This window comes from Empidonax traillii, unplaced genomic scaffold (genome assembly GCF_003031625.1).
Source record: "Empidonax traillii isolate 1590-97213 ecotype Southwest subspecies unplaced genomic scaffold, ASM303162v1 scaffold39:size2480183, whole genome shotgun sequence".
NCBI lineage: Eukaryota > Metazoa > Chordata > Aves > Passeriformes > Tyrannidae > Empidonax > Empidonax traillii.
In genome coordinates, this window is record NW_020955232.1 from 2,384,442 (window position 1) to 2,411,059 (window position 26,618).

General features: G+C 41.2%; 1 protein-coding gene across 1 annotated transcript in view; it reads right to left on the bottom strand.

Annotated features, from left to right (window-relative positions):
• Positions 1 to 26,618, bottom strand: part of MAD1L1 (mitotic arrest deficient 1 like 1) — a 344,432-nt gene that overhangs the window by 282,588 nt on the left and 35,226 nt on the right. Inside the window, exon 10 of the mRNA XM_027878245.1 lies at positions 26,442 to 26,528. Coding sequence (XP_027734046.1) covers positions 26,442 to 26,528 — 87 coding nt within the window. The remainder of the gene's footprint in view (positions 1 to 26,441; positions 26,529 to 26,618) is intronic.

Consider the following 26,618-nt stretch of genomic DNA (forward strand, 5'->3'; position numbering starts at 1 on the left):
CCTTTTTTTAGAAAACTATGACAGAGAGTCACAAACTGTTTAGGCATCACAGAATTTCTGTAAAACTTCAGTCTCTAAATTACTTTGATACTTAAAAATTTACCTTATGTTCACAATCTGCTCTAATGCAAATCACATTACTCTGGGCTACAGCTCAATTTCATTTTTCTAGCAAGGAACTTTTATTGGCAGTAAAGCCTAAGAGAATAAAACTTGGCCTAATTAGATTGTTCACAGTGCCCTTCCTCCAGGAGAAACACGTGCCAAACCCAACAGCCATGGAACTTCCATGGATTCACCATCACTCCTAGGGGAAGTTTCACTTGCAACCACAGCAGATCATCCCCCTGTTCTTGTATATTGAGCATTTTATGGCACATGAGTCCTGGAGTCCTTAATGGTTAAAGTACCACCAGCAGGAGCCCAAGGGCCTTGGCTTTTCTTCACACAGCTCTGACAACGCTTTGTAACACTAAACTTTTGCTACACCTGGGCAGCAACTGTACCAGAGGTGCGAGATGGTCAGCAGAATCCCCTCAGGACCATGCTAAGGGCTACAATCAATACCAAGTCTTTTATTTGGATTTTTGGGGGTGACAGGAGAAGTGGAAAAAAAAAAAAAAAAAACAAACGATGTTTTCTTGGAGGTTGGACTGGATGATTGTCGTCTCTTCCAACTGAACCCCTCTATTTCATTCTTTTTACAAGACTGTTTCCTTATAATGTACCTCTTTAAAAGTGTTGTCACTATTCCAGAACTGTCCCACTATAAAGGCTTTTCAATGCATCTCCTCTTAAAATTAGTCCCCCAACAGTTATCCTCCCAGTTTATTAAATTCCCTCTGCTCTGCAGTCAAGTGCAACGCAGCTGCGCAGTCAGAATGACAAATACGCCAGAAAAGCACGGAAGAATCCAAGATACAATGCTTAATTCTGTTTGCTCCTTCGCCCGAAGCCACTTCCTCCTCTGACACAATATTTGATATTGGCTCAGAAACCTCGGATTTCTCCAGGCCATTGCGGGAGGCTCATCCGAGCGCAGCCCTGACAGGGGAGCGGAGAGATCAAGTGAGGACTGTAAACAAACCACATCCTGTTTATGACAGTCGGCACAGAAGAGCCATTTCCCTCCTGCTTGGCACTTCCCAACATGTCACTTGGCATCTTCTCGCTGTTTTGGAAGGAAAGCTCATTAGAAAATTCATTTGCTGCTAAGAATTTCTCATCCCGGAGGACTGCGGCTCAAGTGGGAAGCATCAGGGAGGGATCACAGCACATCCGGGGGGGGGCCAGGATGCTGGAAGAAATTGTCAATTTTCCAGGTAAAAGAAATCAGATGTTTCCAAATCACTGTGCTTCCACGTGAAAATAAATGGGAGAGAAGCTGCAGCTCTTCAGTGGCTCCTGCCACAGTCTCCATGGCAGATGCTGTGTGCTCCAAAGGCCATTTCTAACTAATGGATCTTTCTAAGATGCATTTTAGTCTTATGACTATTCAATCCTATCTTTCTCTACTAAAATATAGATGGCATAACACAAATTCACCTCCTACAGAACCGACTATTGTTAGAATGTCCTTCTACCAACCTCAGCAGGAGCCTGTCAGAGAGAGGGGAGAAAAAAATCGCACGCATCTTCCTGTTTTCCAAACTATTTCATCCATAACGCCCAAGGTTGGATTGAGCTCGGCAGGTAAAAAGTTGGAATTTTCTCTTACAAACTACTTTATTCTTTCCATTAAATAGCACTAGCACAACGGGTGCAGACAATCAAGACTGTGATAATAAACCCCTGGATCACATTGCACCCGGGGGTAGGAGAAAGGAGCAGCAGCCCGTAGGCTCAATCAATCACAACAGTCCGTGCTGTACTTGTAATAAAGGTGACTTGAAAATGGGCAATAATACCAGGTGAATGCTGCAAAAAAAAGAGAAAAACTTAGAGCTGACAACAGCAGCTTTCAAGATTGTTGGAAAAAAAACGTGAATTTGGATGGTTTCATTTTTTTTTAATATACCTTAGAAGCAGATCTTTGCTACCATGGAGGGCTTGAAGACTAGCAAGGAGTGAAATTATGACACGGCATGACAGAAACTGAGGCCACGATCATGAAGTCAGTGCCAACCCCACAGGAACAGGATCACTCTGGTCATCCCATAGGATGCCAACACTCCAGAAGTGAGGCAGCAAGGGAAAGGATGCAACTCAGCTCACTCCACAAGGCACTGAACAAGTCATTAGACGAGGCTTTACAGCAATTTCTCTAAACAGTCATCTGTTAATTACATTTCTAAATTATCAGATGACTGTGTTGAGTCACCACAAATTTATCATACAGTTTAAACTCCAGATATTGTGCTAATTATTTCACTCTGGCGCAAAGCAGACACAAAAAACAATGTTCTTAGTTCTGCTAAACACTCCATATTCCTTCAGCCTTATGATCATTTATCATACTAAAGTTCTTAATTAAACCCAGAAACATTAGTTTTAAATATAGGGTAAAGTGTGTGGGGGGTGAGGGTTGTCAGTCAAGTAGCTGAACAGCTACCATTCTTTAGACCTATTAACACACCTTTCACAAGGTTGTGCACAGTGTACACAAAAGTCTTTATTTACAGTCTTTCCAGGTTATCATTTAGCAAAATCCTTGGTCTGAAAAGATGAAGATCATAGCCTAAGTGCAGTGAGAGCTTACACAAATCAGATCTACTGAGTTTCCATAGGAGGTACCTTAATCTCCATAAAGGCAGGAAGAAAGAGATAATCCCAAATATCACCAACAACACTGGAGAAAGCACAGACTGCAAAGCTGGCACTTGGGCAAAATCAACTTGATAATAACACTGAAATCTGTCAGTGTATCTACACGGGCACACCACACACACAAAAAACATCAAAGACTGATAACAAACAGCAGCCTGGTCAGAAGGTGTCAGAACAGGAGAAATGGCCCAGTTCAGGCTGGGAGGACCCATCTGAAGGAACCAGCTGGGATCTAAAAACAGGAATATCAGATGGACAAATGAAAGACATGGAGACCTGGTAGAGCAATAGTACCAACTTCCTCTCCAAAATAGTTAAAAGGAGCAGTAACTCTGCCAAAATACCCACATCTTCAGTACTGTTGCAAACTCATAACGTTCTTTCTGAAGGTATCCTGGAAAAAGCGGAGTCTGGGAAAGAGCAATTAAGTGTATTCCAGATGGGGTCCAGGTGCCTGCAGGGAGTCAGCAGATCCCCTCAGTCCTGTGTCGCTGCAAGTAACGAATCAAGCCAATGCCTGGCTCTGCTCCCACACAGGAAGCATATCTGTTTACAAGCCCTGGAATAAATAAATAAATGAAACTCAGCACTAGTTAACACCCAAAGTTTTCCTCAGTGCATGATATCAACTGCAGAGGAGTGAGCAGCCAACTGCAGCAGTCTCACTCTGTTAAAAGAAAAACCAGGGTGAGTCTGATTGTCTGTGTGTAGCAGCAAAATGCCAGCAATGCACAAATAAGGAAACATCTGATACAAATAAGCATTTCTCAAAGGCAAGAGGGACACAGACAGAGCAAGACTGTGTATCTTACATGGGAAAGGTTTGATTGAAACCAGTTCATCACTGTAAAAAAGTTAACTAGCACCAATCTGTTCCGAGCACTCGACAGTGGATGAACTGGAGATCTAATCTGTCTGTATTAAATACTGTGTATTTAAAGAGAGTTGCAATCTGGATCTTCAGAAAAAAAAAAAAAAAGGCAGTTTAATTGTTATGGAGACAGAAATATATTTATATCCAACTCCACTGACTTCAATCCTGCACTGCATTGATCCAATCCACTCTGGACTTGGTCTGCTAAATGCCAGCTTTTGATGCAGCTGAGCTGCTGCAATCTTCTGGGGAATACACAAAGCCATTAAGTACATACCTCCTGTATTGTTATTTTTACTCCAAAACAGAAACAGAGGCTTAATTTTATACAAAGCCTTCACATCTGGCAAGGAAAGGTACAACCTTTGAAGGGAGAAGAAAGGAGAAATACAAAATTATTTTTATCATAAACAACCTTTGGAATCATTTGGCAAGGAATCAGTTCTGGACTTACTCAATCCTGTGAGAGAGATTTAAAAGGAATAAAAATAACCTGAATTAACTATACAGGATTAGTGAAATCCAGCAGTCTCTTGGGAGTTGAGCCTCAGGCTCAGAAGAGGTGCAAACAAACTGGGCTCCCAACACCGGCACAGCAAAGAGACTCTGACACAAAGCAACAAGTGAAGAACAACTGAGTCCGAATTTAGTCGGTGCTACCATTACAATCCATCACCCCCTCAGGGAAACGGACACCAACATGATAAATATGTCAGTGTTTACTGAGCACTTTAAGAACTGTATGATCTTGTGATGCAAAATGAACACTCAATCTGTACTGCTTGGTCAAAGCCCCAGACCCAGCTTATTTAACCTATTTAAACTGTCTCAGCTGTCTCATCTACAAAAGAGCTTTTGCCAAATAAGGGATTTCAACACTCAAAACAGTTAAAAAAACTAACAACCATCAAGTTGTACTTACTAGAGTCCACTCAGCAAGGCTTATCATTCCTTCCTGTTTTCCCCTACCACCTGCTTTAATACCCACTTGTTACAGCTTGAATGAAATTACATTCCAAACTAATTAAGATAATAACCCCTTTGTGGTTTTGTTGTGCAGCTGAAACAATGGGATCCCTCTGGTCTCTGATGGATTCAGGGTAATAAGGAGCCGAACAGTAACATAACTACCCCAGCGATGAAGTTTAACGCCTTTAGATCTATAACACAATATGAAGGAAAAAAAATTACAGAAGAGAGCCAACATGAGGTGTGTGATGTATGGGGCCTTCCCTCATTTTTGTGGGAGCAAGTATTTTTCCAGTGAAACAGAAGGGTGATCAGGGCAGATACAAGTCTTCCAAGGAACATGATGCCCCCAGCATCATTTCAGGAAGCTCTCGTGCAGAAACCCAGAAACGTTTCATTTTCATCGTCTTTCACAGGTCTTCAGCACTAAATACAAGCACAATATTGAGGCACCAGTAGCTTTGAGGAGTAACAGACAAGCACTCAACTCCTCTGGTGGTCAAACAGCTTGCGCAAAACACACACTCATTCTACGCCCACTTTTCTGAAACAAATTAGTTGTGAATAATTAGATGAGGGTAAATAAATCCAACTCACCCGTGAGAGCACTGTTTGAATGTCCGTCTTACAGCACTCCCACTGCAGTGACTCAATAGCATAACATTTTCACACAAAAAATGTTTTCCTAAGTCTGTTTTCCAAGAAAAAGTCAATTTAATTAGAAATCCTCTCTCCTTAAACCCAAGTGAGGACAGTCTGCACATGTGGACCTGGGGCATCTTCAGTAAATAAAGGACAGGTCTGCACAGATCACATTTTACTGACGGGTTCCCAAGAATTCTGTGTTTGCCCTGGGCACCACTTCAAGAAACACAACTTGTTGTTTTGGGGATTGATCTAATTTTACTGTTTATTATATTTCGTAAATTACTATTCTGGGTAGAAGTGACTAACAGACATAATTCTACGTATCCTCCTCCAGAAGTTTTCCAACAGAACAATCAGAATAAACAGAACAGCAGTTTCATGGCTTCATGGCTTCCTTCCATGTTTTCTTCCCCTCTATTAAACAGCAAAAGTTCACTTCCAATGAAACATTTCAATCTCCAACAGGTGAGCACACATTTAGGAGCTTCTGCAAGAGTTCTGCAGCCCTTTCCTTTTTTAAACAACAAAATGTATTTGACATCTAACAAAGCCATATATGTTATGGGAACACTTGGCAGCATTCAGCACTTATTTTTAAGGGAACAGACTGATTTTTTTAAAATTCAACAGTTAACGCTGGAGGTTATTTTTGGTTGCTGGCACTTAGCTCAGCTCTAATTTCTTGTCACTTTAGCCTCCTATTTTGCCACAAGAGCAGGTGGATCCTGAAGGCAGAGGCAGCGCTCAGGTCACTGGAGAGGAAACCAGAAACTCATGAATTGCCCCAGAGAAGAGAGACAAGGGATGCAGAAGGGGAGGAAGGAAGGATGCCACGGAAGAGGGAACGTTTGCCAGAAATTATAAATAGGCAAGAGGCAGTGCAAGATTGCAATTATTAAATTGAAATCAAACCCATTCAATCCCAATCATGGGCCTCTCTGAAGGATCAAACCTTAATTTCTTCAATGCCTGAACTTTTCCCCTCTTGATTCTGTCCAGGTATCAGTCCCTGCTTGACATTTCCAATGCCTGGAATAGAAAGCAAATGTCTGACTCTCCTACTGTGACCACAGCCTTGATGTGGTGAAGGAATTCATGTAGACATTTTGGTCCACAGCTGAAATGGCCACTTGGAGCCAAAGAGAAAGGAACTCAACATTTAAGATGTGAGTTAAAGCCAAAGGAATTTAGTTCAAAAATACAGAGTACATTTGAGTCCACCCACTGCAATAGTCTTTTGCAATGTTCTATCACAAAGTTCTTTATAATTAGCACACCACCAAGCCTGTTAATCCTCAGAAAAATCAATGGATTCAACTTTGGAAGACACAAAATGAAATTCTCCATACTGAAATGTCTCTCTTTAGCTCCACAGTCATTAGGAAAAAGAGGGTTTAAAAAAATCAATTATGGTCTTAACCTGCTCAGTCACAAAAAGCACGTCAGGAGAAAAATACAAGTCTTTTTAAACAGTTGTTATTGAGCAAGTCCCCTTACAGGCAGCCTTCTCTGACCATCTTAAATTATCTTATGCACAAACACAACATCAGATACTTCTGTAATCCACAAAACCACCTAACTAGTAAAACCCAATTTCCTTCGGATTGTGGTTGTACATCTACTAATTCTTCCCATATGGTAATAAATCAAACGTCCTCCCACATCACCCTCATCAGCCCTACACGGCCCACGCTTCCTCTTCCCTCCCCACACTTTCTCTCCAAACTCTGTGCTACTTATGAATGTGTGGGCTACAGAACACACATACCCTTCTCCTTGCCACTGTCAAACTAAATAGAGCAAACCAGCTGTCTCTGCATTCGGCTTGAGTGAAAGCCATATCCTTGCTCCTTCCTTTGCTGTTTTGCACAAAAGTGGCTTTAAAAAAACCCTGCTCCCCCCCTTTCTGGTTTAACAGTTTGGCCTGGAGCTTCCATACATAGTCACATTTCAGATTTGTTGTGAATACGAGTATTATGAATATTAGTTTTGTTCTGGTTTCTTATCTTTACCGAGTGTTAAGTGACAAGGTGCAGACTGGTTGATAATCAGAGTAAAGTCAGCAGAGTTGGAAGAAACCAATTCTTTAAGAAAAAAAAAAAACAAAACAAAAAACACCAAACACTGGCCTAAGTAAAGCCTTGCTCTTGTAGGGAACTTGCATGTGCAACAGATAACATGTTGGAATATGCTGTGACTATAATAAAAGCCAACTCTAAAGAATTCTTTTTTTCATTTAGAGCAAAAACCAGCACTTAAACTCTGCCAAAGCCTTTAGCTCAATTTGCCAGGAGCTCATTTGAAAGTCAGTGTCAGATGCAGGTTCACCAAAATGCTCCACTGTGTCCTTTACCAATGGATTTCATATTTCCAGAACAACCAGGCAGCAACATATTTACTGCATGTTTAGGTATGAAGATTTTAAGCCAAAGAAAAATGACATTTAAATCAGGAAGAAAAAGAAATTTCCTTTGTTCCCTTCTAGAAAGGTCCCAAAGGAAAGGTTATTTCTAGGGAATTCGTTGGCTCATACCACAATTCACCTGCAGCATGGGTTTACTATTGTGACCTGCAGTGAAGTGGATTCTGCTTTTTCTTTCTTCTAGTTCTACCCAAGTCCATTGCAGAAGAGCTTTATGAGCCAAACTAGGCAGGGCCTTTTTAGAAATCCATGTAGATTTTCAAAGAACATTAAAATGCCACAAACACTAATCAGCTGAAAATTACAGAACATCCTTCTCATCAAAAAGAGCTCCCAAACAAAAGGCTAACTGAAAATTTGTCCCAGTAAACATCCCTTGACGTTTTTCTCCCATACCTATAGCACATATCCATCCATAATTAACTTGGTCTAAGCACTCTCATTCATTTCTAGCTTTACAATATTTAACTAAACTGCTCATTTTTCAATTGTCAACCCATCTAAATAACTTTGCCAGCAGCAAAACTCATCTCTTTCATAATTATAAGAGATACTAAGAGCCTCCTTTCATCTTCCAGTGAACATGTATTTAGCCACTTTCCAAATACCTGCTGCAATTTGTTATCCAGGGCTACTTCTTGCCCCTGGCAGTCTCCTTCCTGTAATCCAGTGACATTCTAAGGATCCAACAATGCCCTGTGCAGTGGCAGCACAGCACTTATTTTAAGACGTTCTGCTACGTATCAGCAGATTTTTTTTTTTTTTGAACCACTGAACACAAGAAGACTTAAAATATTTTTTCATTTGCATGTACAGCCAAAGTATCCTTCCAGTGGGCTCCTTATGCACTAACAACTGGTTTAAAATTCTAGAATACACACTCCATTTATTAAGTAGCTTAAATGATCTACAGCCTTTTGAGGCTGGGTGAACTAACTGTTATTGCTCCGTCAGAACTTGTTCTGCCTTCCATTTCCAATCACCTTCAAGCTTAAATTTCACTTAACATACTCATTTCCACTTTAAATATAGCCAAATCAAAGGGGCAGATGGACATAAGTAGTATTATTAAAAATGGAGGCACTCCCCTCTAATGGTGTGATCACATAATCAAGAAAAAAACTCGTAAAGCCTGCATAATGAAACATTATAACACCATTATAGAACACAATAACTCATCCTTCACCATCTGACAGCGCTGAGAAAAACTAATTACTAATATCACATCACACCAAACAAGAAAACATATTTTCATTGAAGAAGAGTTTATAGCTCTTGGTCAGTGTCTTTCTCCTGTTGACACATCGAGTGGTTTGTTAGCTATTAACTCTCCTGTGTGTTCACCCTTAATGCTGTATTTCTTTCTTATCTTACAAACCCTATTGACATAAAATCTCTCTCCACTTTGTACCGAGTCCGTCTTCCACTTCTGCCCTATTAACTCATGTCAATACAGCAAAGGGAGCAAAAGAAAGCAGCAAAGTCAATACTCATCCGTCACATGTTTGTGCCACTGCTGCAACGGAGAGGAACACACAACAAAGGAAGTGGCTGCACAGGTCAGAAGTTCATCTGTCAAGTTAATATGGAGCATCCCAAATATTCAGAGCAAAGATCACACGCTGAAAGAAAAGCTGCTCTACCTCCACTCTGGTTTTGCAAATAAAAGTCACTCACAAGATATGCTGTCCTTGTTTTAGGGAAATTAGAGGCTGTGGTGGGATTTGCCAGATCGTCCCACTTCTTTCCTACGCTTTTTCTGCCCTTCCTGCAACTGCATTTCTGTAACTAAATCACAGAGTACCTCTGGGAATAAAGGAAGGCATCATCACTGAACACTTAACTGGACAGGATGATCTCTTTTCTCCCCCAATCCTTGCAACAATAGGAACACTAGAGATCTGAATTCAGAACAAAGGAGAAAGCATTTATCAGACAGAATAGCAGAGATTAAAGCATTTCTCCCTCTGATTGAATGACCACAGTATCACATTCCCTCTGCTCCTGCTGCTGCAGAGGAAGTGATTGAGCCCTGGCACAGAGGCCTTGCTGAGTGAGGACGGGGGCAAATCCTCTCACCAGAATTTTAATCTCTTGCTCCTGGAACCAGGAAATCATTACCCAGTGCAGCAGAGAAATGAATGCTACATCACGTCCAGCAGTCTCCCTGCTGGCAACTTCTACGTGAGAGAGTTGATTTCAAAGAGACTGGGCGAGGTATTGCAGACCTTTAAGTTACATGGGACCCATGAAGGGCTAAAAGAACAAAAAGACCACAAAAAAAAAAAAAAGAGTGAAAAAAGAAAAAATGAAATTGTGAACACAATTTAAAGACAGATGGAAAGAGAGTGAGTGAAATCTCCACTTGCACTGTGGAGCAGTAAAGCACATTAACTCACCTTGCCAAAATACTCGCTGCAAAAGACGTTATTCTAATAAGCTCAGGGGTGTGTAAAAGGTTAACTCAAGCTTCATTTCTCCTTTACAGTGGACAGTGTCGCAGGTGCCAGGAAGAGAAAAAGGTGAGATTCTGAATGCTGGGTTGATTCGCAGACCAAGAGCCCTGTGCCTGCCCTCCAAGTCGTGCCAGTTCTCTGCTCGTGCACAGACAGGCAGGAAGCACAGCTGTGCAAGGTGGGAACACACCAGCCCCCAGAGCTGGCTGGGCAGGACACTGATGGAAATTCAAAACTCATCCAGCACCAGGAAGGGAAGCTTTGGCTTTCCTTCGTCCCCATATGTGCAAGAACGAACCCTCCAAACAGGATTTGTTCTAACTTACAGAACTATGTAGAGATAGGCCCATCAAGCCTCATGAGCCGGCCATTCTCTGTTACAAAAGTACCTCAGATACAAGATTAGAAATCATAACAGCACTTGTGCATGTAAGGAAGCTTGAGATACTACCAGGAAGCTAATTTTTTTTTTTCTAAGAAACCATTATCATATTTACTCAAAGGAAAAATGCTGCACAGCAGAAGTAAAACTTGGCTATTGTTATCACCAGTCTTAAAATTATCACATCTCACAATACAGTTTCTCTCAATTACCAGTTCCTAGACATCAATTTTCATAATTTCAGAACCAATATTCATGGTAAGTCATGCAGTCAAGGCTTCCTAATTTTCTTTTTTATTTTTTGGTTTTCCTGCTGTAGAAATCAAGAACCAGTGGGGAAATAATGCAGGTTGCAAAAAAAGAAAAGGTTACCTATTCAGATATTTGTTTAGATGCAAAGCTGAACGAGTGATGGGATATCTGGATTGCATATTCCAGTATAAATCTGCACAGGCTCCCAGAATGATTAAATGGATGCAATAAAGGAATTATTAAAATAAATTTAATTAATGTATTCTATGTCCAAGTTCTATGACCATTAAATCATTTGCAAAAACAAAAAGCAGACTGATTTATCATGGCCATTAATGCCAGCCTGTAAAGTCAATAAAGCTGACATTGAGGTTTCAGGCTAGTGGACAGAAGTCTCCAACACACCAACTGTGCCTGAGGTAGACAATGTGTTTTAACTCATTCTCCATTTGTGATATTTCAGACAAACAGGCGCTGCTTTAATAATTCTGATGGATTAAGGGGTTTCTTGCTTCGTTTTGCTTAGTGGGTTTTAAAAATGGAAGCAGCAAAACAAATGGTCCCTGTTCTAACATGGTAAAGGATCCAAGCACAGGAGCTCAGCCTCTGTGGCTCCCAGTTTGGGCTGAATGTGAAGGTTGGTGTAAAGCAGCTGCTAAAGGATACGAGTTCAGGATGTGGGAACTGAAGCTGCCACTGAAAGAAACCACCATAAACATTTTACAGGAACATTCACTAACTGTTACGCCATGATGAAATCAGAACAGACAAAACCACAGGCATCGGTTCTCAAACAGTTGTAATGTCAAAAGGTATTAAATGAAGCCGTGACCCATGTGGAAATCACAGGCATCAGCCTTGCCACTCTCTGAAGGAAGTTTCAAAGCCAAATACCCAACAGTTAAGAAATGTCAAATACATCCATGGAGCCATCCTCCAGTAACTGCCTATCTTCCCACACTATTTTAGCTTTTAAATGCATCAGGAATAATTAACCTCCTGGAAGCAGATGTATGAAATCATGTTTTTGAAGACTTAGGAGTTGCAGATAGAATAACTGCAATTAACAGATAAACTAGAGCTGCTCCTCAGCACTACATTTGTAACTCAGACCTGGGCTGGGCAGAGGATCCCTGGACCTCAGGGATTGCTTGTTTACTCCTCCCCTAGCAAAGGTCCTTGGTTAAGAAGACAGGCAAGAAGGTATGAAGAAGGTTCCAGTGGTTTTCACCACTCAGGTCAATTTGCAAAAGCAAAAAAATCCTTACTGATGGCCTAGAACTTGCAGGGGCAGCACCAGGATGTGCAGGTGGCTCTTGCAGCTCTGTTATAACGACAGATCCAGTCACAGCTCTTGGTTAGAGATGAGCAGTCAGCTACACTGTATTATACAGATAGATATGTTATGTACATACAGCTATATAGTGTACAGAACTCACTGAACCTTTCCATGAAAAGGAAAGAAACAGAACGAGCCTCCCTCCTCTCCTCACATCTGGATTGATGTCTCAAAGAGTAAACCAGCTCCTCAGATGAAAGGAAAAGGAGGAATTTTTTAACAATGAAATTCATTCTCAGCTGTGACAGGTTGGTGGTTTTTTTCCTATTTCTGCACTGACTTCACTAAGCAGATGATCCTGGCGTTGCTGCTTAAGCCTTTCAGAGACTTGCAAGCATCCTCCCTGCACTAAAATCATCACTGCACTGGACACCACCTCTCGTTTCTTAATTTTTATGACCTACTATATTAAAACCAGTTTAAATGTAATAAAGTCTGCAACATTTACAGCTACAAAATATGGGAGGACTGTAAAATTAGCCAAGCATAAAAGTAAGGGAGTCTCAAACATCCTCTGCTCACTTTCCAGGGACAATATACACACCATTGGCATGAACTGCAAAATCAAAAGGAATTTAAATCAAATTAAAATTCAAACAACCTTTTCTCCTGCCTGCTAGGGGCTCAAGGGACGTTAACACACACAGACTACTCTTCTGCATTGTTTCCTCAGGTTTTCATTCTCACTTTCTAAAATTTGTTTATAAAAGCGGTGATCTGAAATATTGATGATTTACTCTAATATGTGGTTTTGCTCAGCTGCAGCTGTTCTGGCAGTAATGACATACTTTTTCTCTTCACACTCCACCCCTTTTCTGCAGAAGACAGAGTTTGAACATAGGATTTTTAGATCACAGAATGCCCTGAGTTGGAAGGGATCCCCACGGATCAGGACAGACCCAAAAATCCCACCATGTCCCTGAGAGTGTCATCCAAATGCTCCCTGAGCTCTGTCAGCCTTGAGGACATGACCACTGTCCTGGGGAGCCTGTTCAGTGCCCAACCACCCTTTGGGTGAAGAACATTTTCCTAATATCCACCTAAACCTCCCCTGACACAGCTCCATATGTTTCCTTGGGAGACAGAGAACAGAGATTGGAGTTGCCTTTCATGAGAAATCTGCAGACCCTGATGAGGTCTCCCCTCAGCCTCCTCTTCTCCAGGCTGAACAGACCAAGTACCTCAGCCACTCCTCACATGGATTCTTCTCTAGACCCTTCACCATCTTCATGGGTTGTTCTCTGTTTCTTCCTATCTCACCTCCTCTCTCAATCACTGAATACATACTTTTATAAAACACAAGGTAAACCAGCAAATCCACACTGAAACAAAACTTCGGACTGTTATAGCAAATCCCTGTTGTAGTGCCAAAACAAAGCTGTTCTCAACTGTTCCTATCTCTCTGTCACTCTGACAGTACAAGCATGAACTCTACAGGAGACTAAGGCAGAGTCTCTTTGCATAGTGCTCTGTTCCAGAACCACAAAATATCACCAGCTTCGTCCTTTCCTTAGGAAGGTTACCACTGTTTTCTTAATAGGATGCTATTTGATGAATGGGATACAAAGCTGACTGAAGCAAACCAAAACGTATCTGCTTTATCACATGTTTATACCGAGCAGAATTTAAAAAAATCTATTTGGGGCACAGGCAAAAGCTACAGGATTTGCAAGTGAGATGAACTGCTCTTTGGGAAAGCCCTGCACAAGCAGTGACAGACATGCTTCAGTAAACGCTGTCCTGAGGTTTGTTAACTCCCACCAGCCAGAGGACAGACCTCTGACTTGCTTAACATCACACACAAGTCCTGGGTCAAAACCAGAGCAGAGAACAAAACTGTTTCCAAAGGTTCACTGAGTTTTGAATATTTCTGCAGTCCTGTCTTACACAGGTCTCTCAATTTCCATCCAGCCTCTCCCTCATCCCATTTACCTGAAGCAGCTTTAACGCATTAAAGAAGCACCACATTATGAGCACAAACACATATCTTTGTACACACTTAGGAAGAACTCCATCCAGTCTCACTCTCCAGGATTCAGTTCAAGACCTTCAGCATTAATTCAGGGAAGAGGTGAAGTAACAACTTCAACACAAAATTTAGAAATAATAAAAATAAAAAGCTTGCAAAAACTGAGGAATGTCTGCCTTATACTTGGCAGATATGTTTGAAATAAGGCCCATAGTTCATCATACACAAGTTTGCCACAAATTTCCCAGGGGAGTCACAATGAATTTCAAGTCTCCTCTGACTTGAAGTATTAATGAATATTTCCTCTGTAAGTTCAAGAATGTCCTCCATTGCTGTTTATAGACAGAACTCTCACCTTCAAGCAGCAGCCTGGTAAGGTGACACAGGCCAAGTGTTCATCTTCTCCACCAGGCAAAACTCTCCCTGCAGTTCAGAAGAGGCATGTTATGCAGTTCTTTTGAAAAAGGGCACATGCTACAGGCAGCAGACCTGCATTCTGGTTTGAGGAGACAACTGGAATGCATTTTCTCTTTGCATAAAGGCACTTCCTTGGAGGCATGTGCAATCCATGCAAATGAAAAGTTTCCAAAAGGTCATTGGCAATATAAAATGTAATTAGCTTAAAAACATCAAGTATTTTTAGGCCACTCTGCCCCAGGTTATCTTACTGTTTCTTGGGTTTTTTAATAATCACAGTTATTATCAGCATTTTTTTCTCCCTTTTGGATGTAATCAGGAAAGAAAAAAAAATCTGACAAATACAACGTTAAAAGGTATCGTGTTAGGCAAGTTAGAGACTTACCACCCATGGCTGTGCACTGCACTACACATCATGACACCAGGTTAACACAGCAGCAGGTGCACTTTTATTAAATAGAACACAGTTAAAAAACACAAGCCACATTACACTGCTGCTAAGTCCAAATAGTTACTCAAAATTAACAGCAGATTTTGCCATGAGCAACAACATCCCACTCGGTATCTACAACTGGCCTTTCCCAGCAACAGCAGAGCCCACAGCGCTCGCAGTGCAAGAGGGAAGGAACTCAACAGCTCAGTGAACACACTCAATCCTAGAAAGTGTTTGGACAAACAAAACAAAACTCATTCAGCAGTCACTGTATTGGCAGTTCAGAGTTGCTGCTGCACCCAAGTGCCCAGAAGAGATAGGCCAAACAATATAGCAAAATTATTTTATTGACAGTCTAGAAAATAATATTTTTGGTTAATATAAAATTGAAGTTCTAGTCCCTTAACTGCAAGGCTGACACCCTAGTGCTGAGTCAGTGAAGCACAGGATTTACTGCTCTGTGGCTCCAATAAAAGCATGACATATCTGCTTCCAATTTCCTTCTCTGTAGAAAAAGTTCACTCTGCTGATTGTCTTATCCAAGTATCCCAACCCTGGTCATGTATCAGAACCAATTAGATGGTCTCTTTCTCACAGATGTGAACAGCCCTTTCATCTCTTCTGTCTGACACCTGCCCCTGTCCCACATCCCTTCTCTCTCAAATTGTCCAATTGATTAATCAGGTTAAACTCAGAGCAATTGTTCTCAACCTGCATTTAGCTTAAAGGCTTTTGCTTCTCCATCAGATCCGAGCACTGGCTGTGTGCCCAAAGCATGTCTGCCTGCTAATCCTATCAGTGGGTCTAATAAAAGGTATTACTTCTCCTTTACAAACCTGGCTCTGCTGATTCTTCTGTGAAACATCAAAATGCACTCTGACTTCAACAAGCTTCAATTCTTACACCAGAGCAAGATACGTAGAATAAAAAGCAAGGCTAAGAACCAGATGAGCAAGTCCACTCAATAAATTGTGACTGTGACACAGCCAGACAACCTGTGCTGCAATTCTCTGCCTGGTAGCACAGGATTCAACAGAAGGGGATGGAAGCAGCCCTGCTCCTCACTCTCAGCTACAAAAGGGCTACAGAGTCACATCAGTCTTGCCCTTTAATGTATTGTCTCCATAACAATTTTTACCTCCAGTGCAAGGTGCAAGAAGAGGGTTTTTTTTATCAGGATAACCCATGGGTATGTACTGCTTTGTCAGTAGAGTCCCATAAAGAAAAACCCTCACAGCTTTTTCTTAAAGCATACGTTCTTTTTTATTAGTTGTAGATGCTTTGGACTCTATGTACTGTAACTGCCATAGGCTAGATCTGATAATCCCTTATTTGTACAGTCAGAAAGGGACACATTTTGGTTCATTTCCATAAATATTTCAAAAGCCTTCTCTGGCTGAGAAACAGAGAACCTCTTCAGTAGTTTTTCCACTCATAAGAATTTGATTGTTGTTGCTTGAATAAAAGGAAAGCTTGGGGGGGTTGTTGAGATTTTTTTTCCATGGTTTTTATTTTAACTGATTTCCATCTCTTAACAGTGAGAACATATTTTAAAAGTTATGAATATGAACATTGTTTTAAATATTGAAAATATGTAAAAATAGTCTATACATAAAATATGACAAGGAAATTACATTTTGCTGGAACACTGTTTTAAACTCTAACAGAACAACATGCCCAACCCTTCCTTCTGACCACACATCCAACCCCAGCAGGCCCTCTGAATGTCACATCCTACCACAGCTTTTCTTGTATGGCTAAAGGGAAAAAAAAAAAAAAAAACAAAACAAGTCACCAGCAACAAAATAACTGGACCAGTTCCCAACCACCCCTCCTGAACCCATCCCTATCTCCTCTCCTTCCTAAGGACAGACTCATTCCTGCAACAGAATGCACTGAGAAATTATCAGATTTTCTTCTAAGCAGCAGGGCATGGCTGAACCACCACTGCCCAAAAACACACCAAATACTGTTTCAAAGAGAGACAGAGAGAGGAACCGACTATAAACACATTTCCTTTCTGTGACGCTCATGCAGGAACTAAAACAATCAGCCTGAATTTGGGAATTTAGGAAATCTTGTGGATGATGACAGAGAAAGAAGGAAGCACTGGTAAGGCACAAACAGGATCTTTCAAGGCACAAACCCTAAGGACCTTTCCAATGTTAAACAGAAGACCTTATTTATAAGGCCAATTTCTTAAGAAGGCCCTGTGCTGTTTTCCCTGTGCTTGATTCCTCCAAACCAGTCTCTCCTTCCTTAACCAGACACCTCTAAAGTGTCTGATGCTTCACCAAAAGTCACTCCAGAGCTGTAGTAAAAGGCTGTGACTGGGCCATGAAGATTCCAGGAGGCCTCTCTTGGGAAGACAGGTTGAAAGAGCTGGGGTTGTCCAGCCTGGAGAACAGACAGCTCCAGTGAGACATTCTTGTGGTCCTCAGGTGCCTAAAGGGGCTTATAAAAAGGAGGGAGATGAACTTTTTATACAAGCAGATACACAGGACAAGGGGCAATGGTTTCAAACTGACAAGAGGGCAGGCTTAGATCAGATACCAGGAAGAAATTCCTTACTCAGAGGGTGGTGAGGCCCTGGCAAAGGTTGCCCAGAAAGGTTGTGGACACCTCATCCCACGAGGTGTTCAAGGCCAGGTATGATGGGACCCTGGGCAACCTGGTCCTGTAAATGGCATCCCTGCCCATGTCAGGGGGTTGGAACGAGATGGTCTTTAAGGTCCTTCCCAACCCAAACCAGTCTGTCATTCTGTGATCTGAGCTCTGCAGAGAGAGTTTCTGAGAGAGGCACATCCACATCATGATGTTCTACAGCCTCTTTCTATCCTTTCACTTGTAACATTTTTTAGCTAATTGGCTCCAGAATTTACAATCCTGGTGACAACACCCTGGCTGTGCAAGGCAGAAGAGGTGGAGGAGGAGGGGAGGGAAGCCAGAGCAGCTGCCAAGGCTGCCGGCACCATCTCCTGTTCTGAGCTCGTTACTGCAAAGCACCAGCCCTGTCTCAGGATGCCAACGCTCCCCTCGCTCACCCAGGCAGCTCAGGGTATCTTATGCTTAGAAATATCACAAGACAACTTTGGAGGTTTTATGCAGACTCCAGAAAAAGCAGGAATCCAAATATGAAGTGCAGCTAAAACCACCGAATATGAAAAGGAGAAAATTAAGCAGCCGGGGGGGAAATGCAATTACAGCAGAAAAAAAAAAAAAGAAAAAAAAAGAAAAAAAATATGTTTCACCATTAACATTGCACAATAAGAAGGTTTGTCAGGCACCGGTTTAGCCTACACATGTTCACATCCGTCAGCATTTCCATGATAAATCCTAATTTTCGCCATTGTTGATCACATTGAACTAAAACTTGGTATGCAAGTTTTTAGCACAGATGCTCAAATAAATTATGCACATTAGTCATTTAACTTTCAGAGCAGCCAGAGAAAGCTGCTTTTTGGGAGGGGGGTTGACTGCAATTTATGACAAGTTTTTTTTTGCCTTACACAGCTAAAAAAGACAAGCAGCTTACTTCTTTATTAAACTTTCCAAGCAGTATGTCTTTTGTACAGATGATAAAACTTTGACAGTAGGAGAATATTTATAACCACCACCAGTCATATACATGCAGTATTTCGCTGTGTACATTCACATGTGCATGCAAGCAGCCATGGAGAATATTAAAATGAAAACACATAATGAAAATACCAATAACAGCAGGCTGAAAGTGGCAGGCAGTAGAGATGATGCGATCCAGATGAGAAATTGTTTGAGAGGCGATTAGTTATGGAGTTGAACAAAGTGTACCATGCAGATATGATCAACTGATTGAGACATCCCAGGCCAGACAATCTATTTTTCAGACATAACCTTATTCTGTGCAGTATTTGAACTGACACCACTTCACAGCAGTTACAAAATCCTAGAGAATTCACATTTACCTCAGTAAAATGTCTCAGTGTCTTCTGCCTGTCCCCATCAATCTGCTTAAAATAAACAATATAAACAGCACCCTAAAACATTTCAGAAAAATCCTTAGTCTTCGATGCTTCTGTTATTACATCACCTACAGTAGGTGTTCGGGTAAATGAGTCCAAAAAGACAGAAAATTCATTCTGCATTCTGCCACCAATCTTCCTCTGGCTTCCCATGGCTGCTCAGGAAAGCTATATTGCAGTTCCAGCATTACAAATTAAAAAAAAAAAAAACTTGTACGCAGACTGGTTCGACTGCTGACAATTTCTCATGAAACACTTGAACAGTTCAGGAGCCGTGATCAGGACTACCATTTTAAGATTATGGAGGGGAAAGAGCTGATGGGTAACACGTGCTTTTGGGGGAGAAGGGAACAAATTTCTTCACAGATAGGAATTAATGTGTTTTATCTGTCTTAAAAATAATGAGGTGCAGTCTAGGCAGGACATTTGAGCAGAGGTGTTTGTTTTCATTCCTATGGTCTTCTGGAGCTGCTTGTGAGACGGTGAGAAACTCGGGTCACTGTATTAATGACTCAGCACAACCCAGGCAATCACAAAGCTGCCCCAGAAACTAAGTCAAGACTTCTCTGGCTACATTCATCTACCTCATCCATGGAACCATCCTGGTGACTTCAAGACTGATTCTGAAGATATTACCAAACTGACGGGCCCTCCTCTTTCCAGCTCTCATCCAGTTTCTCAAGGCATACTGCCACATTGCAGAGGCAATAAAAGACAAATCCCTAAGAACTGGAAATCTTAAAGCACTACAATTCCCAGAGCTCTACACAAAGCTTGGCAGGAGGCTGAATATATGGTTTTACATAATACTACTGGTTTCAAAGTAGAATATTTTTGTACTGCTGCCTACTGCACAGCTGAGATTACAATTCCTCCCTTTGTATTCATATCACAAATATAACACCGATGTGGGGCACTCTTCCTTTGCCCATCAGCCTCCTGTAAATCATTAATTCGATCATAGCATCCGTCTGCTAAGAAGGAAAGAGTCAGAATAATGAAAACCGATAATAAGTTTTGACTTCTAATTACTTCAATAATTCTAAATATTCTTTCTGTTTTCTGAGAACTCCTGCCTAGTACGAAGATACATCTATTTCATCTGGAATTTTTAGGAATTTTAATCTCAGAGAAGCTAAAGATTTATAGTGCAGATGTGAGTCATGCACAGAGGAGATGAGAGGCTGACTTCTCCTTCCCTAACTTTTACAGTGCAGCTCCACACTGAAACACAGTGCCTGCTGTACAACACACCACCAGGAACAGTCTGTGCTTCCTATCAAACTACCTGTTTATTTTTACACATTTTTCTGGTCAGTAATGCACACTGCTACCAAGGGAACGCTAACAAATAAAAGCTATTGTTCACTCTGGTAACAAAGAGATGCACAGGCACCAGGGATGTTGGCAGGAACACCCAGGGTCAATCACAAACACTGGAACAAGAACTATTAAGAACAGAGTTAAAGAGTTCCTACAATTTTTTTAATCATTAGGAGTGATCAGAGCACTGAACAGAGGCACTGCACAGATTATCCTTGAATGTTCTCCCAGAAGCACAGCCAAATAAAAGGTAAGGAACCAAGGATTAATATTTGCACTGCTTTTGCACTACACAGTTCCTACAGAGCTCCAGGCTGAGAAGATGGTACAGTTACCACCATGTCTGTCCTCTCTAGGCTGTTTTTTAGGCTTTGCCTACATATTTTCTTTTAAACAGAGAGAGTGGTTCCATGATCTCCAGAACCAAAGTTGCCTGGTTTCCTATGGATTTCTCTCTCCAAAGGTGACTACTGACTCAAGTAGACTTCCATTTCTCATATCAAAATGATGTGAAACATGAAAAGCACGAAAACAATACCGAAAACATTGCCATGGTATTATCAAATGCCACAGGCCTTCGGAAAGATGCATAGCAGGAATTATGGATTGTGATGCTACCAGAGCACCAGAACAGAGCTCCTTGAGTGCCAGGCTCAAGGTGACCTGGTCTTCAAAGGAGCCCTACTGACAGTGTGACATTTAGGAGGGTCTGTTTGCTTGCAGGGCTCTGATCCCAAACAGGACATGATCTCAGCATGTCTCCCCTGAAGATGGAGATGTGATTTCCTAAAACTTGCTGAAATTTATTATTTTTGAGACCTCTACCATCTGCCAAACTTGTCAGCACACGACTTGCAAGTTCAAAAGTGTAGGGTAGGCACAGACAATCTCATCTACATACACACACAAAGCACAGTAATAAGCTTCACTTCCTCAGGAAATCAGACTAAAAATGGCACAATCATGAAAAGCAAAGGTCTGGGCAAAATCCCATGTTTTTTGAATTGGAAGCATAAGTCAATGTCTTGGTTAAATTATTTTTTGCCTTCCTATTTTCTGCTAACTATATGATAGAAAAAAAAAATTAGAGAAGCTTTGTATCTACCCAATTAGAGCCATGAATAACCAGATGTTGCTCTGGAAACTAACTGTTTGAGTATGTAGATTGGTCACTTAATGGGACACTATCAAGTACCTTCTGGTACAAAACTGAAGGAAAGATCCATTTTGGAGAACAGAAAAGCAATACCTACAGTCATTTCTTCATAACCTCACTCTGTAAATGAATGCAGAACCTGCCAGCAGTTAATATTGCCCTGAAGCACTGTGAATAAACATTTGTCTGGTATTAGGTACACAGACACCTCCACATATAAATCAAGGTGCAATGTGCCATATAGATGAACAAAGGCAGGGAAAAAAATTCCCTACCTCGCCCTGTATTAGACATTAAGTGCTTCTTTTGATCACAAAATAACTCATAAAGCCTATTAAAAAGCTAGCACTTCTCTCTCTGTCAGATAAAAGACACTTCACTGTAATTAAATTTCTGTCCAACTTTCCAGAAGATTAGGGGAAGAAGTCTGACAGGCTCTATTTGTTTTTGTGACTGACACACCTTGGGACATCCAAGGAAAAGAGAAGATGGGCAAGAGATTTACAACACCTCTGAGCTAACAGCCCTCATGGAGAGGGACGGTTCTGGGCTTACCATCACTCACCCATTTTTTTTTTTATTAAAAAAAAAACCAAACACAAAACCACAAAAACCAAAGCCAAACAAACAATCCCTGCTGCCCCAACTCAAAAGCATTTTCTGTTCAGTCTGCAATCTGCGTTCCCCAGTCTTCAGTGGTTTTGGGGTTTACTTCATTTTAAGCAGCAACACACAGAGCAGGTTCTTTGGGCAAATCAGTTTAACACAATTTATATGAGTAAAAGTGGTAAACAACCACTTTTTTTTAACACAAGTCTGTGAGCACTTGGAGTAGTAGTTTGTAAAAATACCTTTTCAAACACATTCTGTGTGTCCCTTTTCCCCACATGAAACAATATGTCAAAACACATGGCTGGGTTTCTGACACCAGGGGATGGGAATAAGCCATCAGCTCCAGGATCTCAACACCAGAACCCAAGATTTACTGCTCTTCCATTTTCCTTTGTGCCCTTCATCCTGCCCTGAACCAACTTCACCTGTGTGTTTCTTTGTAACTTGACTTTCCACAAGACATCTCGAGGTCCCAAGTCAATACTGCACTTGGACAAGAGCAAAAGTAGAGATGATCATTCTGGGAGGTACCACAAGTAACCAAAGAAGTCCATTTTCCTTGCCTGTCTTTCAGAACTGCAGCAAATCTCGAGCTGTAAGCAGCCTCATTCCTTCACGTTAACCATCTCACAGGCCAACACTGATAAGAAGGGAAGTTTCCCCCCATGTCTCCAGTTCTAGAATACTTTGCCAGGATTGTTTTAGCAAATCTCTTCAGAGACTCCAAATATGCAGCTAGAAAGCAGGCAAAATAAATATGCAGCTTTTCTCACTTAGAAAAAGAAAATAGTGCAACCACTACATCACTTTTGCATAAGACAAAAGCTTATGAACCACTTGGCCGACTTTCCATATTATAAACTACAACCATCAACACATTTCAGTGCACAGTGCCTACAGCATTCACAGTCAGGGGGAAAAATGTGCTTTAAGTAATGGTGGCTGCATGGTTAACTTGACCCACTAATTAAACACCTTCCTTTCATCACCTTTTCCTAAACAGCAGAGCAGGCACACTCAGTGCTATCAAAGTGACCCTGGGCAATCTTCTTTTGAGCTTTTGAACCCTTGGATTGCTGTCTTTGTTCTGCAGTTAAAAAGCTCCATGCTACTTCCTGCTGCTGCTGCTGCTGAAAGTATAATTTACTCTATTTATAAGACTTCCAGCAACACACTCCGAACCAGCAGTGAGAGTCCATCACGCACGATTAATGGCACTTTCAGCTGCATTACTCAGCGATCCTGAAGTTGCCAAGAGAAGTGAGTTGCTGTTTACGTGTTCAGTGCTAAAGGGACCCTCTCCTATTTCCCCGTGCTGGCACCACAGGAAGGTTTTCTGCCCCAGGAAAAATAGCAAGCTCCAAGGGAGCCAACACAACTCAAACATGGAAACAATCCCTGATAAAAGAGATTGATTTAAACCTACTGTTCAGGAAATTCACTCCTGCGGTTCCGTGTCTAAAAGCATCCAGGGTGGGTGATGGAGCAAATAGGATATGCATTATCATTTGATCTCTGGGAGGCCTTGAGACACTGGCAACTGCACAGGCTACAAAAAGCACAGATTGCACTGCAAGCAAATAGCAGTGCAAAGGTGGGTTTGTAATGCTGTTGCCTCTTTGTGGTGGGATGATCTCTAAGGCCTTTTCAATAACACAAACATTGGCTCTAAAAAAACGCACAGTAATAAATGGAAAGCGAGTTAAGAACGGAAGGCTGAGATAAAATAAATTTCCTCTGCTTAGCAAAGCCATATGCTATTTGAAAAGGTTGTTACTGTGCGTTTATTAACCATAACTCCCCGTTTTAGATCAACTAAGGGACACTAGAGGCAGCTGAGCTAGATCTGTCTCCAGTTTTACAGAAATGGATGGCACCTTACATAGCAAATCATTCCCCTGTGGTACCTTTTCCACTCCTCTTTTGTTTTCTGAAGTCACTTCCTGCTCATAAACCCCTACATTAACAATTAACTCCTGCTTTGCTCCTGAGCATCTCCTGTTACCAAAAAGGATCTGGGGACACAACTGTCAGGTTGTGAGACAAACAGTAGCTGGCAAGTGTCTATCACAGTCACTAAAGAGAGTGTTGGAAAGGTACCATTACTAAGAAGAAAAAGGAAGATCACTGCAGTGTAAAGACTGAGACAAAGAATAATCAGCTTGCAAAAAAAAAAAATTACCTTCCAGGCACTCTTCTTTTAAAAGCCTGGTGATCAGCCATTTAGGGAAGAGGGTCATATAATCATCTCTAACTTCACACTGAAACCTCTTCTACTAAACTGAGTTTTGCACTGTAGCAACAGGTAAGCCAGGACCACATGAGATTCTCCACTTCCTTGCCATAAAAATAAATTTAGATGACAACCTCTAATGATGTTTTCTTAAGCATCTACCAAATCATTAATTTTAATGGAGAAAACTAATCCAAGACTTTTATAGCAGGTGTTTGTACTGCACATTGCTCTTTACACACATCACCACAGACTTTATAAATCAAACATTGCACTACCAGCACTGAAGACAACATATTCCAACCGAGGGCAAAAGAACTTGTAGCTGGAAAAAACAATAGAAAGCTGAATAAGTGCTGGGCTCCATCACTAGAGGGAGGCATGACCACATATTAAGTTACTGCAATACACAGACAATCCCGACCACAATTATGAAACAAATAAAAGAGAAGACCATCAGCTAAATCTGGGAAAGATTCAGGGAAAAGAGAAAATTAGGTTTTCTTCCTTAACGAGGCTTTATTTCCAAAGACTCAGAACCTTCTCCTGGGAACTTTCAAATCATCTGTAATGAAAGGTTTTTAAAAATGTATCTTATTGCCTACCTTTTATGGCAGAATAAAAGTATGTGACAGAAGAAAGTCAAAATTACCAGTTTCAGAAATGACACACAGCATTACATCAGGAAAATGTTAGAATTTTAATTTAAGCAGCTTTACAGCCCATTTAACTTGAAATCAAAAAGTAATTTTAATCGTGTTTTTATTTTTAAACTAAATTGGCACGATTACGTCTAGATGAACAGGCACTACCAAAAAGCCGCTTTTTCAACAGATGATTCCCCTTGGCCATTAATAAATTTAGAAAAAGCACTTCTCTGAGAGGCTGTGAAAAGCAGTTTAAAAAAAAAAACAACAAAAAACAAATCTGTAACTCAAACACTATCGTTTTATTGATCATTTTATTTGATCATTTAATCAGCTGTGGGTTTGAGGGTTTTCTTGGTTTATTTTTAGTATAAGAAATGTGGGGTTTATATCGGTGATATTTTTTCCCCCCACTGTAAACTTCTCAGCAAAAAAACACAAACCAATTTGGCTGGCTCACTCATGGGAATTTACACCTAGATAACCATTTTACAACTGACTAAACAGTTTCATTAACAGCAGCAGCACAACCAAAGCTTTTAAGACCCAGCTTGAATCCTGCCCACCATCGGGAAGGCAGAGCCCAAAAGACAATCATCTCTTGAACCAAAATGTACCTCAGGAGAAACATTAGCAAGTGCTGCCCACGTCAAGCTGAGTGTGCTCGTCCCGTGCTCAATCACACAGTGTTTGACTGCTTTACATTCAACACCTTTACACCCAAGGCTGAAATTCTCCACGCTCCTGTTGCTTAGACAAGGCAGCTACAGCCCTGCAATGCAAACACTCCAGAGCCTTTCTGAACAGACAGGGGTCTTGCTTTTAACAAAAACAGACAGAGGGTTCCTAATGTGAGGATATAAACAGTGAGGGAAGCAAGAATATGCATGCTGAGGGAGAGAAGCACTTTGTGTCACGCTAAGGAGCCCTGTTCAGCAAGGCTGGGGAGCCACTGCAGGCTGGAAAGTTAAGCTCTGGCAGACAAATTCATTTTCCCATTAGATATTCACTCCCACACCAGGGCAATGGCTTAAACACCCTCATATTTCAAATATATATCTCACTCCTCAAATGAACTGCTCCTCCCAAAGCCTTGCAGTACTTTGCCACCAAAACTGCAAATGTCTTTTTCCACCAGGATCTCTACAAACTGGTCCTTTTGCAAGTCAAATCACAGTCCTTTAAGGAGCCCTTACTCCCTTTCCCATACCCAGGTGGCTGCTTTGCACATTTTGCTGTGACATTCCCTTTTCAGATGAAATGGGTCTGCGAAAGCAACTCATTTCCCCTTGCAAACACTTCAGCTCCTAACATAAAACTCGAATAACTCTTCACTGTGTCCACTCACAGTTCATCTTTTTTTCCCCCTGAAGGATTTAAGTAAGCAAAAAGCTCCAAATCAACACGAGAACGAAGAGAGCACAGAAGGTTCCATGGAAGAGCAAGGAAATCTAAAGAGCTGGTCTCTCTCAGTTTGCAGTTCTCGTTTCCTCTCATTACAGCAGAGTTTTGCTATCAGCACCCAGCACTGGTATCACTCACCTGTTCATGAAGGTAGAGTTCTGCTCTTTCAGTGCAAGCTCCCGTTGCTGCAGGGCCACAATTTGCCTCGAGAGATCATCAGGTGTCCTAATTAAAACAAAATTAGAAATTTTTAACAAATCATTGGTTAAAAAACTACATTTTCTTTAAGTAATGAGTCTCTTCAAGTCACTCTAA